The sequence below is a fragment of the Corapipo altera genome, unplaced genomic scaffold (assembly GCF_003945725.1).
Source record: "Corapipo altera isolate COAL_440 unplaced genomic scaffold, ASM394572v1 51, whole genome shotgun sequence".
In the NCBI taxonomy this organism is placed as follows: Eukaryota; Metazoa; Chordata; class Aves; order Passeriformes; family Pipridae; genus Corapipo; species Corapipo altera.
Window position 1 is genome coordinate 5,802,078 of NW_020884892.1, and position 18,113 is coordinate 5,820,190.

Genomic DNA, 18,113 nt, shown 5'->3' on the forward strand with positions numbered 1-18,113 from the left:
ACAATGAAATAGTGTAATAAAAAAATTAATGAAGTATTGTGATATGGACAATTTGAGATGCTTTATATCTTCTTTTCTTTCCCTGAATTATTTTCAGTTGTGTTTGATGAAACAGTAGCTTGTTTATATTAGTTATAATATGGAAGCGAATGCTTGGAGAAATATGGTTTTGCTTCGATGACATTTAAACTTACAGCTTCTCTAAACCCTTACCTTATAGTGTTGATTTTTATCAGTTGTCTCTTATGAGTATATTGTTATTGGAAGATGATTATCATACAAATCATTCATAAAGGGAAGATTAATCAAAGGCTGTGTTCAAAAATCAGGAAACAAAGCTTCTTTAAGACCAAATCTTGCATATTGTCAGAATAGGTACAAGTTAGTGAAGTAGGGAGGACTCATAGTGAGAATTTTTGAACTGTGAAGTTCCAGCTTAATCTGCAAATGTTGAACATTTAACTGGAGTAAATGAAATTCAAGTTAGCTGGATGGAAGAGGCATAATTCTTAAATAAATTGCAATAAAAATTGCTGTTTTTTTTTTTAATATGGATACTTTAGCTGTCAATTTTGTTTTAAAATGCATGTTTTGAGCATGAACAAGATTTGGCATGAGAGTAAGCAGGTTGCTGACATGAAATGTTTACATACGCAGTTAAATTAAGTGACTTATATTATGGCTGAATTGTTAGACTGTTCTTTATTCGTTTTGGACCCTGTCCTGCATTTGTTTCTGCTGCTATACTGTGTATCCATGCTTCTTTCTCCTCTGTTTCAGATAGCTTGCCTTGACAGGATCTTGGCTTTGACACAGTCAAGATCTTTCTTCAAGACTTGGCACTTTATCTTGTGATACTTAATGTTGTGTTTTTATGTGGAAGGACAAGTAAGCTCTGTATTAAATACAAATTTGACAATTCTCTGTTATGTCTGGCCCAATAATAGGCAGTTGGAAGGCTTTTGTTGTTTTGTTCTTAAATCCCTATATATATGTATATCTTTGGAGTCAGCAGACTAGTTAAATGTTTCTTGTGTAGTACCACAAAGAGCTAAAAATCAATGTCCATAAAGCTTTATAGTGCTAAAAACTTCAAATCTAGAAAGGGTTTAGACTGACTTCTGACTATTATTTTTCCCGCAGATATTTGTCTTGGTGCTAGATTTAGTGACTGCTGTGATGGACTACCAGAATGCATGCAAAAAAACATTCTGATAAATGATATGATGGGCTGTTGGCTTCCCTTTGCCCCAGCACTGGTTAAGCTTATTCTTTCTTTGGTCATTCACCTTACCTATTTGAAACAATTAGTTGTCCTAAGTATTCTACTAAAGTCTGTGCAGTGCCAGTTGAATGTGAGCAAAGTGCACAGCTTTGCAAGGAAGATATTGTTCACATGAAACTGCCACCTGTAATGTGGGAAACTTACAGCTCAACTTTTACATTAGAGTCATTTCTGTCACAGTGCAAATCTTTTCCAAATTTAATGATTTGAATAGTAGCTAAAATACAGTGTACTTTCAGATGGTGATTTCAAGCTAGGGCTGACAGTGTTCTGTATTACCCCCAGAGAGCTTGGCCAGGTTTCAGAGGAGCCACAGAGACAGTGTTCTCCATAGTAATGCTGATAGAGATGAATAAATTATTTCATCTCCAGCAGTCTGGGATTTTTCTCTCCCTTGTTTGTGAGTTTTGTCCCAGACAGTTTCAGATGACTTGACGTGTTCTTCGCTGGGAAAAATCTCAGTTTAATTAGTGTTTGCTGTGCAGTGTAAACTTTTAACCCCAAATTTCTCTACCTACTAGTTCTGTAGGCTAGCCAAATTTTTTTTTAAATAGTCACTAAATGTGTGTGTTCCCCCTCATGCCATATGTTGTCATATTTTTGTAGTATTTAGTTCACATATACAGCGTTTGTATATTGTTGCAAGTCTGGTCTTCTGTGTTTAATACTGTATGGTGTGAACATTCTAAACTGATAAGTGTATATTGCTTTTAGCACAGTAACATTCTGATTAAATTTAAAATTAATTTAAAGATGAACTCCCCACTTGCTTGCAGGACCTCAGTCTTCCCTTTTCTTACTACTGGATTGAAAATAGGAAAGTTGCCCGGAATAACCAGGGGTCAGCTCCCATGGCAACAGTATCAAGCCTCAGAACATCTCAGTGAGCTGTGCTGTGCTTACTGTGTTTGTTCTTTCTGTTGTCCATAGAAAATGGAGAACCATTTGGTTTTCCAATGGGAAAACATTGGTGGGTAAAGGCAGGGCCTTGTTGTAACATTGTAGCAGGAACTTAAATGGATGTGGGGAAAAGGGGAATCCCTGACATTTTGTCTCCTTCATCCTCCTGTTTGGATGCCTGGCATTGCTGGCTGCTTTTTCTTAGTTGCCAGGAGTAACTCTAGAAGTACAACTCCCTTTCCTGCTCTGTGCCCTTCACATTGAGGAAAACAAGTTCCGCAATTAGTGATTCTCGATCCAAAGTCCCGTAGCTTCAGTCCTCAGGTACATACTGAGGGATGCTATTCCCATAATATGGGATTGCTACCTTGATCTAGTCAAGGTGACAACTGTGGTTAGGAAGAGGGACTTCTCCCTCTTTCTCCACCTGTGATGGGCTTTCAGAATACAGTGCCCTGACCAGCACTGAGAAACAAATAAGCCATTTGCTCTGGATCAGCCATCACTAGGTCTTGAAGATTTTCTGTATCATCCTTATTATCTCTATCCTAATAAGATCTTAAATGTGTTCTGAAGGGATTATAAAAGAATTCAAGTTTGCTTTTTAAAATTGAGCTCTCTTCTAGGTGGAAAAAAAATTACAGATGGCAGAGGAAATTAGTTGGGACAAATCAGGTTTACAGATTTCTTCTATTGGAGAGGACTAGGTCCACCAAATGAAAGGTCCAAGATGAAATACATACCAAAATAAATAACTCAGTACCTACTGGGTTTTAAAACAGTTTGATATTTAGAAGTTGCTAATAGTCAAAACAAACAAACAAACAAAAAAACCACCACCCCAACAAATTAAGTATAAACAATTGGTTTAGGTTTCCTGGAACATTTTAGGGAAGTGAATTGCAGTAGTTGGCTGATTACATCCTATACTATCAGGAGTGATGAAGGTGTTGACTTGCCTAGCCAGCTGTTCAGTGAAGACCACTAAAATTGTATCTGGAAGATGGTTTTTGTTTCGTGGAGGGTCATAGAACTGCAGCTGCTCTGCTTGTTGGTGTGTTTTGAAATGAGGAGCAGGAGTTCTTGTGGGCCCTTCTGCTCTGCCCTCCCAGTGTTGAAAAATGAGGTCTCCTTACTACGCAGGGTAAAGAAAAAATGGCATGAAAAATTAAGTAGGCAGGAGATGTACTCAGTGTGAGACGATCCAAGTGACAAGTCTTGATTGCATTATTTAATAACACAATCTGGAATGCTACAGAGCTTCACGTTTTAGTCTGTATTTCACTGTAGCATTTCATGTTCGTGCATGAACTGCTGCCAGTCAACTGGTGCTTCCCTGTCTGCTCTTTTCCCTCATTTTTTGTCTTCATTTCTTACAGCAGTCTTCAGCAGCTTTCAAAATTATGTGACCTTTGTGATGATCTGAAAAGCACTGGCCACTTTTACTCGATGCCTAATCAATGTGGTGCTCTTTTATTTATTTTTAAAGGAGTGACCAGCTTTTTTTTAACCTGTGCTAATTCTTGATGTTTCTCAAAATATCAGTTAAACTGTTGCAAGGTCTATATGTAGACTTATTTGCCAATAACACAGACTGTCTATGCAAGAAACCATAAAAATAAGAAGTATTGTGCAAAAATTACAGAAAAATCCATACAGGCAATGCATGTGAAATTTGTTTTCTCCTAATACAAACTTCATTTTCTCTTGTGTTTTTCTAGTGTGAAACACTAGAATACTGTGGTGGTTTTATTTCAAATGTAAAGATTTACCTAACTTCCATGGGAAGTTGTACATATGGGTCATGGAAAAAACACTATTAAAAAGACATTTTCCAGACTCCTTAAACTGCACAACGTCATGAGAATATATTGTCCTTAGATAGCTTTTGTTTGTCCCTATAAAAAAGAATCTATTGTTAATAATACCCTGATTTTTGGCATTGGAAATAGTGGACTGAAATACAATGATATTTATTTCATAACATATTTTCCCCATGTAAAGAGAAAAGTGGGGGTTTCTTATTGTTTGGTTGGTTTTTTTCTTACAAAAGCTTCAGTAACTAACAGTTATTTTTAAATATTAGTCTAAAAGGAACTAACCTCGTAGATTCCATCAAAGTTTTAAAAAAAAAAAAGTATTTAATTTCAGGTAAACCATGTCCAAGATATTTGTACTAGGTGATTCTTTTTAAAGGTTAAAGCCTTTTGTTGATTCTTCTCAAAACATACTTTTTACAGATTTGCCTTTCTTTAAAAGTATATGTGTAGTTTTTTGAAATTATGATCAAATATGCATTTGGGAAGTCCTTATTAATTATACAAAACCTTAGACACAGCACATATCTTTAAAGACGGGACAGAAAAAAAAAACATAAGCTCACACAAGACTTTTTTGTTCTCAATTCTGTGCAATGAGTGCAATAAAGAATATGTTTTGAGAATTAATTATATTACAAGTGAAAGATATGGCTCCTTTCCCAGCTAGTTAAAGATGAGGCAGAGAAGATGGGAAATGACCTGATGCAATGTTTCTAGATAACAATAGACATCGACACCTCTGCTATCTGCAAGTGAGTGTGTCTGAGTGCTTACCAAAATCTCTTCCAGTGAGCCTGTACTATACCCCAAGGTGAAATTATATCATAGTCATGAAGACAACTCATCAGGATTTCTTCTCCTAACTCAGTTTTAAATAAGTCAGGAAGGATAGATTCCAGGTGGGATTTTGGGATGGTAAATGAAGCTAAGAGACTACTAAAATGAATAAAATTACTCTCCTGGAGTTCTGCATACACTGTAGTAGCTCTTCAGGGAATGGAAATTCTTGCTGAGTTGCTGCATGAAGAATTTGTCCCATAGATGATGGTGTGCCTATTGAATTCCATATTGTTGTTAAATATATATATATATGCATGTAATATGTTCTGCTATTTAGATGCCCAACCTACAGAATCTGAAAAGGAAATTTATAATCAGGTGAATGTAGTGTTAAAGGATGCAGAAGGAATACTGGAAGACTTGCAGTCATATAGAGGAGCTGGCCATGAAATACGAGAGGTGAGCTAGAGCGTTACAATTGTGCACAACCTGTGGTTGTTCATTGTCTGATCCTAACCAAATAATGCTGGGTTTTAACTTTGCTTGCAGGAGCTGTTTTGGCAGAGCATGTTGTCTGTTAAAATCACTGTCTTGAATTTCTGCTCTGGAATGTTTCTTTTTAACAGCGAAACAGATGTCGCTTGTTTCAGTCGTATTAATCCACATGTGTAATAGCAAATGATGCTTCTCAAACTTTTCAGGCAATTGTTGCTATTGATTTTTCTTTGTGTTCCCACATGAGGTCTTCTTGAGTTAGTGAATTTAGAAAGAGCGTGGTGTGACTACAGTGCAATACTGAGTAGTGCCGACATCTTCTTGTGCGGTAATTGGAGAAGTCTGGTGTGGTAATCCTAACACAAAAGACATCTCATTTTCAATCCCTTTTAGTTGGCTTTTATTTATTACAGTAGATGTTTGGAGAAGCAAAGTTTCTGTACAGAATGTCACTCCATTTTTTTCTTTATGTTTAAAAAAGGGTGGGATAAATCCTTTCCCAACCTCCTTTCTTTCTTCCTGACATGCAGTAATGGGGCTGCTCTAATCCTGAAACAACGAGTTACTCACTGTAACATACTCTTAAGAAATAGTATTAGATAGGAGGGCTCTCTGCTCTCTCCAGACAACATTGAGATACTCCTAGACATTCACCTTTGAGAGTTTTTTTCTCCATTGAATTCATCAAGTAGGTTTAAGAAGGGTAACTGTGTCACACAAAAAACCTTAGGAGGGGAGATGGCTTACTTGTTCTTCAAGGAAGGAACAAGATCAGGGAGAGGCTGTAGGATCAGCCAGGACTTTGTGGCTCAGTGAGGAAGCCTGCAGCTCTCTTGGAGAAAAGAGAGGCACTCCTGAGAGGAGGGAGACATCTCAGGAAGGAATCTTTCTAGGGACCAGAGTGGAGTGTGGTGCAACTCACAGCCCAGGGTTGACCAAAACATATTTCAGAATCAAGGAGCTGACATTGAAAATGCAGCAGGAGAGTTATGAACATTTTTATTTCTCTTTTCTTAGTATATTTTCAGTTGCTAAGTAGTTGAGTTTCTATCTTAAAGACCTAGGGAGGTTGAATTTAAGGTATTCTGTTTGGGGAGTTTACTGTAAAAACAAGATTTATGCATATATACCTCAAAGATCTGATGCACACCATGTCTTGGTGGTCCTTTATGTTGTTGATTATGCTTAAATGCTCCTACTGTAATATTTAGCCTGAATTTCACAGCAAAGTTGTTGATTTTTTTTTTTTTCTGCACAAATTCAGGAATTGGTGATAGATAGCAACATTAGGATGAACCTTTAATTACTAAACTTTTTTACTGGGAAATTGTTGATATTAATTAATGAGGTCTGGTTATGTAAATTTTCTTATCTGAGTAGCTTTATTTTTAACAATTTCTTTCTACTCTCTCCAAGTTGTTTTCCTGTTCAGGATACCTACTTTCAACAAAATTACTTAGACCTTTTTGGAACAGACTTGGGTTAGTACAGGCTTGTCTCTCAACTGGAAAACCTCTCAGTAGGTAGAATTTTTAGTTATTAGATCTTCAAACAATTGTCCTGCATAGGTTTTTTAATAATTTTTTTAGTCAGCAGTGCATCAGTTATTCTTAATCTAAGCATACTGTTTTCGTCTCCTTTTCTAATTAAGGCAATACAGCATCCCAATGATGAGAAGCTGCAAGAGAAGGCATGGGGTGCAGTTGTGCCACTAGTAGGCAAACTAAAGAAATTCTATGAATTTTCTCAAAGACTAGGTAAGTGGAAAGGTATTGACTTGTGTTTTTTGTCTTCATTAATTAGTATATTTGGCATATGTGATCACATCTAGGTCAGCTCCTTAATAGAAAAAAGCTTATGTTGCATAGATTCCTTCTATACACTGGATTGGATCTTATTTATATCTGTGTACTACCTTCTTGCATGCAACAGCAGACTTGCTTCAGTGGGTACCTGAAAGGAGAGAGAGAATGGGAACATGCTTGTCATCCTCCTTCCCTACTCCTTTAGTAACTCCAGAAAGCAGTAACCAGCTGATTGTTTGAAAATTAGTGGACTAAATAATCCGGGAATTAGTCCTGTTAATGTTTCTTGTACCAAGAGAATTTAAAAGTGTCTGTATAATTTGTCCCTAAACACCAGAAATAATTTGGTCTGTGGAAATGCCTGATCTTGGTTCGCACAGTTGCAATACTTAAGATAGTGCTTCATACCTCTTATGAAACCAACTTGACTGATGTGGTGGCTAAGCTGATTAAACCTATTAGACTTGTTTTTTCACAAACTATCTGTTGTTATCTCACTTTTAATCAGAGTTATTAACATAGCTCATAAAAAAATGAGTTCAAAACATGGAAACTTTTTGCAGGCAAGTTCTGCTTTGTTAAAGAGGTGAGGCATTTTTCTCAAGAAGATGAACAGGAAGTGGATTATGAGTTTATCTTAAGACATGACTTCTACTTATAGCTATGTGCCTCTTGAATTCTGTGTTATCTTAAAGGCTTAAGTCTGCTAACACAGGTTATTGAAATATGTTCTACGCAAATGTTGCAGATGAAGCTTTTCAAGAACTTTTTTTTTGTGTCTGTCAGTGCCAGTGTGACTTAGTCTGTAGAGCAGTTTGTAAGTAAATATGACAACAGTGACACATAAATAAGCAATTAATTGCTTATATTAACCACCATGTATTTTGGCAGATGTATATTTTAAGTCTAGCATGCAGGATATCAGCCAGTAGAGATACGAGAAGCAGATGCAGTTGTATATGGCAAAATACTGTCCTGTCGTTTTAGAGGCAGGATTGCGAGGCCTGTTGGGAGCCCTGACGAGCACTCCCTATTCCCCAACGCAGCACCTGGAGCGAGAGCAGGCTCTCGCGAAGCAGTTTGCAGAAATTCTTCACTTTACACTCCGATTTGATGAACTCAAGGTAAGAACTTGTAGTTTTGTAAGCACAAAGTCTGGCAAAAAGAAGCCAAGTGTGTTTACTGAAGCAATCCAGGTTGTGTTCTCTTCTAGAACAGAGTGTGCAGTACGTACTCAAAGATCTTTGAGTACTTGGCTTGCTTGCATGACCTAGAGTTAGATTAGACTGGAAAGAGATGAAATAACATATTTGCTTTAGGCACTTGTTATATTTCAGTTCATATTAATCATGTTTCTTCATCCAAATTTGGCATATCTCTTGGGATACTGCTGCTACTCTTAGTTTGTGCACATGCATAGTCCAGCTATTTTCTTGCTAATGTGCAAAGAACTAAGCTGAAATGATTATTTACTTGCTGGTCTGATCCTTGGAGTCAAACTAGGAAAGCAATTTTTTTTCAGCCTGCTAATTTCTGTCTCCTGCTACTTTTCTTTTTCCTGTTAGATCTTGTTCTGCAAAATCTGAGAAACTAACCAGAAGGCTTTACTTTGTGGTTATCAGTTCCTAACATGTCACAGGCCTTTTTACTTCAGGAAGTTGAATATTTTCTTATTTGGAGTATTATATTTTATGAAAACTTGTCCTTATTTTTCTCAAATTTGTTACAACTCTCTTGCTTTCATATCTATACAGATGACAAATCCTGCTATACAGAATGACTTCAGCTACTACAGAAGAACTCTGAGCCGTATGAGGATTAACAATGTCCCAGTAGGTAACCCTTGGAGGAGATGACATATAATCTTATGCTACCACCCCTCTTCTTCATGTACAGAACAACTAAATTTTTTTTCCTTCTGTTTTGTAGGCAGAGGGAGAAAATGAAGTAAATAACGAGTTGGCAAACAGAATGTCTTTATTTTACGCTGAAGCAACGCCAATGTTGAAAACCTTAAGTGATGCTACCACAAAGTTTGTGTCAGAGGTAAGAGTGTAAATGTTTGTCCTGGATAGTGTGCTTCAGAGCACCACAAGGCCAGGCATTATTTGGAACACAAAACTTCTACCAGACTTAATTTGGCATCTAGAAACCAAACTTGTTTTTTTGAAGCTTCAAGAAATGTGAAGTGTCTTTTCCCAGATGCTGTAGAGGTTAGAGACTTCAGCCACTTTTTGTGTCACCAAAAGTTAGTGCATAGTGTCACATCAGTTCTGATACCTTTCCTCAAAGAAGGAGGTGGGACAGGTATGTATTTTGCCTCCATTTTGGTGGTGGTTTAGAGCAGAAATTACAGAAAAATGAAAGTGAAACAGTTTGATTCTGTGTGCTTGAAATAAGGAATGGAATTGAAATGTAGCTTCCTTTTCTCCTTCCCGAGAGAAGGTTACACTGTGTAAAGTCAAGTATACTACATTATTGCAAAACAGGAGGACCCAGAATGGGAAAAGTATTCCAACATTTTGACACTATTTATGCTTAATTACCTAGATAAATATTGGTGGTAAAATCCAGTCACTGCAAGTATTGTGCTTGCCTTGTAAATGATGATTTTTGGCTTACATGCAAAGAATGCACACTATTTCTTAATTAAAAATAATTGTATGTTACATGATTAATGCAAAGATACATTTGTCTTTTAATATTTTTTCTAAGTTCTGCTTTATGCTTGAAGTGCCTCAAGAAAATGGGCCTCTTGTTTTATATTTCTTTGTGATGTTCATCTGCTGCAATTTTTCATTATTATAGCAGATGAATATATTTGGCTATAGAAATTTCTGTCTTTAAGGAGCAAGTTAGATGATTCCTTTAAAATTTACTAAAAGTCAGTAATGTCAATAGTGTAGTTCTTTGACTACACTAAGCAAGCAAAACCTGTGTGTTAGACTTTGTTCTGGAAGTTGCTAACCTATATGGTAACATTTTAAAAAAAACAGTGCAAGACTACCTGACTTACCATAGTTGTGTTGATGTTTTTAATTCCCCCATGTTACCATACCAGCAGATCACTGATTTGATTTAGGTTTTGTAGCACAGTATTTCACAATAATAGAATTGGAAACTGTTAATCTTCTTTTGCAGAATAAAAATTTACCAATAGAGAATACAACAGATTGCTTAAGCACCATGGCCAGTGTGTGCAGGGTCATGCTGGAAACCCCGTGAGTATAAACAGTGCTTGTACTGGGTCTGAGTCATCTCTGTATCTCAGCTGTGACTTGTGATGCATAAGGTGAAAGAAATATAATTGGGGTAATTAGGAACTATGGTGTTTTCTTTTTACCAGCCTATTTGTTTACCTTGACATGAAGCTACCTTGTCTCATTTTGCTAGCCTTGCAAATCATGCGGTCTACTTTTCTGAACGTATTAATATTTAAAAATAGCATGGCTATGGAAGCTAGACAACCTCTTGGCATTCTTTATAAGTGGTTTTCTCATGTATAATTCAGAGAAATAGACTATTTGAGCATGATTGCCTAGGGCCTCCTGAAAGAGGGGCTGTGGGCAATGTGCTAGATGGTATGTCCTTGTGGGCTGGTCCAGCTGATGGCTGTAACAAAATGACAGTGCCCCTGTCTGGGGAATTAAGAGGTAATTTCTAGGCATGAAGGCAGTCTGTTGTCTACTGTACGTTTGAGAGGCACTGGGAGTATGATCAAAAAGTCAGAGTAAACTTTGGTTTTTGATTTTGGTGGTTTTTTTGTTTTGTTTTGTTTGGTTGGTTTGGAGTTTTTTGTTGTTGGTTTGGGTTTTTATTTTATTTTATCTGTTTCTTCTGTGTTCTAAATAGTTTTGCACTGGTAAAATTACTTGCGCATGAGCTGTGTCTTATTTAAATAATTTTCTGTCTAAATACCACAGCACGTATGTTTTGAAGTACATTAAGAGCTCCAAACATTTATATTCTTACCCTTCTTAGGAAGGGACTGTTCCATTCAAGAAAGTAGTTAAACGTTGTTCATTAACTTGCTTTCTTTACTTTTTTTTATCCCTGAGTCAAAAGTTTGGGTGTGTATTATAGGGTGGCAGGGAAAAGGGTAGGAAAGCAAAGTTAGTATGTATTGGTTTAATCTTTTTAGCAGCCGGGTCCTTTTTTAGGTTTGAGAATCTTTTCTAATCTTCAGGTAACTCTTTGTAAGCTGTTGTCTGATTTGAAAGGAAAAAAGAAAACTACCAAAAGCTTGGGTTTGGTGGATTTGGGTTTTTTTGGCAGGGAATTCTTTTTGTTCTCTGAGGACTTATAGTAGACTTTTTAATCTTATTTTGGGTGTTACTAGTATGTACTCTTATCCTGTGTTTCATAGATAATAACCTGTGTTTTTAAATTACAGTGAATATAGAAGCAGGTTTACAAATGAGGAAACAGTATCATTCTGTCTGAGGGTAATGGTGGGTGTCATCATACTCTATGACCACGTGCATCCAGTGGGCGCTTTTGCCAAAACTTCAAAAATTGATGTAAGTTTATTGTTGCTAAATAATCTCTTGAATATTTAAATTGTGTAAAGTGTGTAGGTTCCTTTTCTGTCTTTCAAGTTGTAGTAGCGGATGTTGGATTGGATAAGTTGGATTGATCCTAAATGGGTAGTGGTAGCTGTGAGCAAAAATATATATTTAAGTAGTGAGAAATACAAGCTAGGCCTTCAGTTATGTAAATGATCGTTGTTAGACATGAAAAATCTGTTTTTATGGAATTCGGGTAGTGTCTTAAAATACTTGTAAATAGTGGTTGTGCTGAAAGATCCAAATCAGAATGACTGAAAACAACAATGGCATCTGGCTTGTTCCTCACTGCCTGGTAAATAGCTCAGTTCATAATCCACCAGCTTTCAAATGTTTAACTTTCTGCTGCTAGTTCATAAGTCTGTGGAATATATACTGTTACTGTATGTGGCTTCATGGTTGTTTAAAATGGTCTGTTATCCTATTGTAGTAACTACAGAGTTGGTCATTATTTCACTGACTGAATGTAGTTATTCTTAAAGGATTTATGATAAACAGGTATTTTTGTTTACAGTTTCCTTCTTTTTTTCTTAAGGTCAATAAAGCAGAGCTTGACATGAAAGTCGCGTTGTCTAAAGTTACCATAGAATGGCTTGGGTTGGAAGGAACCTTAATGATCACGTAGTGCCACCCCCCCTGCCATGAGCAGGGACACCTTCCTCAAGACCAGGTTGCTTAAGGCCCTGTCCAGCCTGGCCTTGAACACTTCCAGGGATGGAGTAGCAGTCTAAAGCCATTCTCCCTCATGCTATCACTCCAAGCCTGTGTAAAAAGTCTCTTTCCAGCTCTCTTGTAGCCCCCTTTAGGTACTGGAAGGTGCTGTAAGGTCTCCCCAGAGCCTTCTCTTCTCCAGGCAGAACAGCTCCAACTCTCTCAGCCTGTCTTCAAAGGAGGGATTCTCCAGCCTTGGAAGCATCTTCATGGCCTCCTCTGGACTCGCTCCAACAGGGCAAATTGGGGACCCCAGAGCTGGGTCCAGAGGGGGAGAATTGCCTCCCTTGACCTGCTGCCCACACAGCCCAGGACATGTTTGGCTTTTTGGTTTTTTTGCAGGGTCATGTTGAACTATTTGTCCACCAACACCCCCAGGTCTTTCTCTTCAGGGCAGCTCCCAATCCATTCTCTGCCCAGCCTGTATTTGTGCTTGGGATTTCCCTGTCCCAGGTGCACCTGGACTTGTTGAGCTTCATGAGGTTCACACGGGTCTGCTTCTCAAGCATGTCCATGTCCCTCTGGATGCCATCCCTTCCCTCCAGTGTGTTGACTGCACCACACAGCCTGGTATCATCAGCAAACTTTGCTGGGGGTGCACTCAGAGTGCAACTTTTCAAGTAGCTAAGCCAGCCTGTCATAGGAAAATATAATACTGAAAGCTTAATTCCTTTCTAATATCCAGAAAATGTCTTTACGGTGCTGCTGTTTTTCAATACTTTTTTTTTTTCTCTTTCATAAACTGAATATAAAAAACTGTATCTTTTTTTTAACTCCTAGATGAAAGGATGCATCAAAGTTCTTAAAGACCAGCCTCCTAACAGTGTAGAAGGCCTTCTAAATGCTCTCAGGTACTCTTTTTTTGGTTTAGATTTTGTTAATATTTTGATATGAAATTTCATGAATTGTCCAGGGCATTTTCTTCAGCAGCAAAGTAATCAGTCACTGTTACAGGAAAAGGTGAATGTGATTATTGCAGGCTTGTCTTCCAATTGTCTTGGGACGAGAGTGCATGAGGAAGCCACTTCTAACAGCTGGGTTGTAAACTTGAAGTTGTCATTCTAAGATAGCTTTTTGTGTACATTACCTGCATGCAGGCTTAGAATGAGTCAGTATGGTGTGGCAAGTAACTATAAATTGTTCCTCTTTCAGAAAGTACGTAAGGCACAAGTCTCAATACTTTTGCTTTAGAACAGATGAGACAAGAATTTGCCATATTAATTGGAGAAGTAAGGAAAAGTTAATAATTCAGTGTATTAATCTAAAACCTGCTAATTTGGGTCATAAAGCTGTATCTATAGTCAGAACCATGTTCTTTGCGTGGGTGTCCAGCACTGGAGGAGTGGCAAAAGATGCCAAAATGTTACAGGCAAAAAGGTTCTTGTCCTTACTTGGAAAAGTATCATATTACTTTGGTAACAGATAAGTGTAACTGGATGTTGTTACTCATGTGCTTGATTTGGAATGTGGAAGCTTTAGTTTGTCTTGCCTGAAAGTGTGCATTTGTGATTGCTTTTTCTTATCTGTAGTGAAACTGCTTTTATTTCATTTGCTCTCTCTTTATTTTTTGTGTTATGATATGGTAAGAAGTGAAATAATGTGGTGGTGTAAGTGGGTTCATTTACAAAGTTGTTTCAGATTATTAATTAAATGAAAAAATATCTACACTTGATTTGAGACTTCATGTGAGTATTTCTATGCTAAAATGATGTTGTTGATCATTTCTGAACTTCCTTATGTGATCAACCTTTGAGATGGTGATCAGTAAAAACACAAGCTTCTGGAGGAAGAAGACTGCATTAGCATTTATTTTCTGGCTAGTTGTGATTGCAGTTAAAAATGAACACCAGTCTTTACGGGAACCTCATTTTTCCCATCTTTGTTGACACTTATAAAGTACATGGAAGGTATAGTTCGGGTTCTTGCTCACTCGCTGTGTGGTTAGCAGTGTAAATTCAGTCCGTGCTGACACTGACCTTTCCCTGCACCAACCCTTTCCATCCATGGATGCTTCAACAGTCCTAGTTTCATACACTTGATTAGTCATTTGGCTAGGATGTTCAAATGTTTTTTTTAAATCACATTTGGCAATGTTAGGAAGAGATGTGGGGGTGAGCTGCTGTGTGATGAAAGCAGGTTCAAGATGATGTCATGCAAGTTAAGTCCAAATCTGAGTGTTTGATTCTGGAGGAGTGTTAGAAGTCCTCATGTTTCCTCAAGAGAGAGATAATATGTTTCAAAAGCAAATGGAAGGTGGTAAGGATTTTGGAAGGAGATCAGCTGTTTGTAATTTGAAATTCATATGGGCATTGTAGTCATGTTAAGCTTTTTCACATGGGCAGAATACCAAATATGATAACTCTTCAGGATTTCAGAAAACCTTAGACTGCTTGTTTGTGGAAAATATAAATTACAAAGACTGCAGAAATCTACATTGATATTAATTTCCAAACTAAAAAGTTTGAAAATTTCTTCAAAGTTTCTTCAAGTGAACAAGTAAATATCACTGCAGTTGTGGATAACAATGGAAGTGCTAATTTAACATGTTAAATTACAGAATAAGTTTTTATTTGCTTTTAGATTAGTTAGGAAGGGAGATCAGGGAAATTAATCATACAAAGAAGTCAATATTAAGGATGTAAATTACTCCCTTTTAAAAATAGAGGTAATTAAACTTTTTATAAGGACTTAAAAATGTGCTATTGTCCTAGATAATTTTGAAGGGGAAAGGGGCTGAAATAAGCGCATATATTCTCTAGTTTTAGCAGCAGTCACTTAACTAAGCAGAAAATTAGGCTGAAATTAGGCTGAAAAATTATTAAATCCATTGTCATTGAGGGATCTTAGGAAAGTTTGATCGCTGGAAGTTTTGAAGAGAAGTTTCTGATGCTGTTTTATTTCAAGATGTTTCCTGTGGGCAGAGACCTCAGAGTTAGTCTGATGTAAGTCTGTCACAAGTGATAATATGAGTTTACTATGAAATGAACTATGAGCACAGAAGCCAATGTCCAACTGAGGCTTCTTTTGAACTCCTCTTCGTGCAAGGCTGCTGGGTTATAATTCTGATTGATAACAGCATTTTGTGATCAGAATGTCTGATTTGTGCTCTGGGTAACCATGCATTGGGTGGTGATGGATGGCTGAGGGTTTTGCTCTGGTACAGTCAGGTTGAGCCATAAACAAAGAAATTACATATTTGTTAAGTCAAAGTGCAATAGCATCTATGCTCATCTCAACTTTTATTTCTGTGTTTAGGTACACAACAAAGCATTTGAATGATGAGACTACCTCCAAGCAAATTAAATCCATGTTGCAATAACAATTACCTGGAATTCGCACCTGCTGTAGACAGTATTCTGCAATGACTGAGATGCACAGATTTATTTTTTTTTAGTGATTGCAACTACTATCTCGTTCATTCTTGCTTTTTATTTTCTCTCTTCCTGTTTACCCTTTTTTTTTAATCACTTTCTTGTTCCTAAGTAAGCTCAGACTTCTTTTCTGTGCCAAATCAAAGAAATTTATCAATTCTGGAAAGTATTTCTACTTTTCAGAATAGCCATCCTAAGTGGCAGCTAATTATGCGTTGCATTTGGATTTCTCTGTACTGGGGAAAGATTTGTGACTTGAACTAAATATTTTTAAACTTGTGGTTTTTTTCTTTTTTTGAAAAACTAATATTTAATATTGCTTCTTCTGCATGGCAAGACTGCCTACTTCTGCTATTTAAAAATCCCTTGATGACTTCATTTTCTATTGCAGCTTATTTTCATGTGCAACCATGAGGAAACTAAAAGCAGATTTGTTTAAATTAACTGTGTTTGTACAAAATGGTACCCAACACAAAAGTTTTTTTAAATGAGTAAAAACTGTTTTGTTTAAAAGTTACGTTTGCATTTTGACTCATTTTTGTAAGGATGTATGTTGTATGTTTAACCTTTAATAACTAACGTTAAACTGTGGTGTGTGCGTAGCAAAATTACGTATGCATGTTCATGTCAAATGATTGGCTGTGGATAAGATAATAAAATCAGCTTTCATTTTTCTAAGTGTGGTTTGATTTACCAGTATTTTGAGTGAGATGTCTTCGTGCTCTTTGGATTTTTACAAAAAAAATAAATTTATAAATTTTATATAGTGAAAACTCTGCTGTTTCATTACCAGTAACCACCAGCCTAATCCACTGATTTAAGCCCAGTATGTTTTAGGGTTCTTACTCTCCACTCTGTGCTGCATCCCTGTCCCCAGAAATAGTACTCAGATGGAGTTTATGGAAAGGAACATTTTGCGATCCATATAGATCTCTGTGGATGTTGCTGATTAACTTGCATCTTGGCTATCCATGCTGACTCCTCAGTATGGTCATCAGAAATGGCATTCTAGACTAGGCTCTTTGCTTACCAGTGGTGGGGTGTATACTGGTGTATACACTTGTTGATCTAGATACTTGAACTGTGTGAAATCTGAATAATCCCAGTACACTAAGTAATGTTTCTTCTTTATGTGGCATTCTAGAGCAACAAGTGTTAAATAGGTTGGTGAAGAAATTAAAGTTCTTTTGGGAGAAGAATTAAAGGGGAAAATGTGCAGCTCTTCAGAAGGACCTCAGCTGGTTGGAAAGTTGGGCAGAGAAGAGCCAACTGAAATTCAAGCCAGGGCAAGTACAGGGTCCTGCACCTGGGGTGGAATAACCCCAGGCACCAGTACAGGCTGGGGGTTGTCCATGAGCCAGCAATGCCCTTGTGGCCAAGAGAACCAGTGGTATCCTGGGGTGCATTAGAAAAATCATTGCCAGCAGGTTGAGAGAGGTGATCCTGCCCCTCTACTTAGCTCTGGTGAGGCCTCACCTGGAGTGCTGTGTCCAGTTCTGAGCTCCTCAGTGCAAGAGGGATGTGGACCACCTAGAACAGGTCCAGCTGAGGGCAGCAAAGATGACTAAAGGACTGGGCCGTCTTTCTTATGAGGAAAGGCTGAGGGAGATGGGCTTGTTTCAACCTGGAGAAGAGATGACTGAGAAGGGACCTCATTGATGTCTATAAGTATCTGAAGGGATGGTGCCAAGAGGACAGAGGCAGGTTCTTCTTGGTGATGCCAAGCAATAGGGCAAAAGGCAACAGGCAGAAACTGATGTACAGGAGGTTCCACCTGAATATGAGGAAGAACTTTACTGTTTGGGTGGCAAAGCACTGGAACAGATTGCCCAGATTGGTTGTGGAGTTTTCCTCACTGAAGATGTTGAAAAAGTGTCTGTAAGCAATCCTGTGCCATGTGCTCTAGGATAACCCTGCTTGAGCAGGGAGGTTGGACCAGATTGACTCAATGCGGTCCCTTCCAACCTGGCCCATTCTGGGCTTTTGTGAAAACGAATTGAGAATTACTAGGGAACATCTCTGGGAAATGGCATGGTTTACCTCGAAGGGCAAACATTAGCACACCTCGTGTGCATGGTGCTGTTGTGATTATGCCAAACTTGAGTTCTGGAAAGGAGACTTGAAACCTCCAGGCAAGTGTGAGCCCCTCAGCTTTATTTGCTGAACTAATGTTTTATAACTTTACATAGCACACTGGTTCCAATACAAGATATTGGTGCGATCATGCTGGATTTCCTTCATGCTGGATACCCCTTCTACACCACCAAGAAATATTCTTTTTATCTTTTATTTGTTTGGTTTCTGAAAGAAGAGATCTGCAAAATTGTGAATCAGGACACTTGAAGAGTTTGAAAGAGGTGTAAGTGTATATTTTGGGTACC

At 37.6% G+C, this 18,113-nt stretch overlaps 1 protein-coding gene across 5 annotated transcripts in view; it reads left to right on the forward strand.

Moving 5' to 3' along the window:
• The window catches only part of FAM49B (family with sequence similarity 49 member B), a 97,344-nt gene extending 80,839 nt beyond the window's left edge, over nt 1-16,505 (forward strand). For 2 of the 5 annotated variants that reach the window (XM_027645555.1, XM_027645556.1), the window contains 9 exons: nt 5,123-5,244; nt 6,932-7,037; nt 8,073-8,209; nt 8,840-8,917; nt 9,015-9,131; nt 10,227-10,306; nt 11,479-11,605; nt 13,142-13,212; nt 15,617-16,483. In XM_027645555.1, the coding sequence (XP_027501356.1) occupies nt 5,123-5,244; nt 6,932-7,037; nt 8,073-8,209; nt 8,840-8,917; nt 9,015-9,131; nt 10,227-10,306; nt 11,479-11,605; nt 13,142-13,212; nt 15,617-15,680 (902 nt within the window). In that variant the 3' untranslated portion in view covers nt 15,681-16,483. Of the gene's footprint in view, nt 1-5,122; nt 5,245-6,931; nt 7,038-8,072; nt 8,210-8,839; nt 8,918-9,014; nt 9,132-10,226; nt 10,307-11,478; nt 11,606-13,141; nt 13,213-15,616 lie in introns of all 5 variants that reach the window. The other 3 variants (XM_027645554.1, XM_027645557.1, XM_027645558.1) reach the window with 3 other exon arrangements.
• Nucleotides 16,506-18,113: the final 1,608 nt, after the last annotated feature.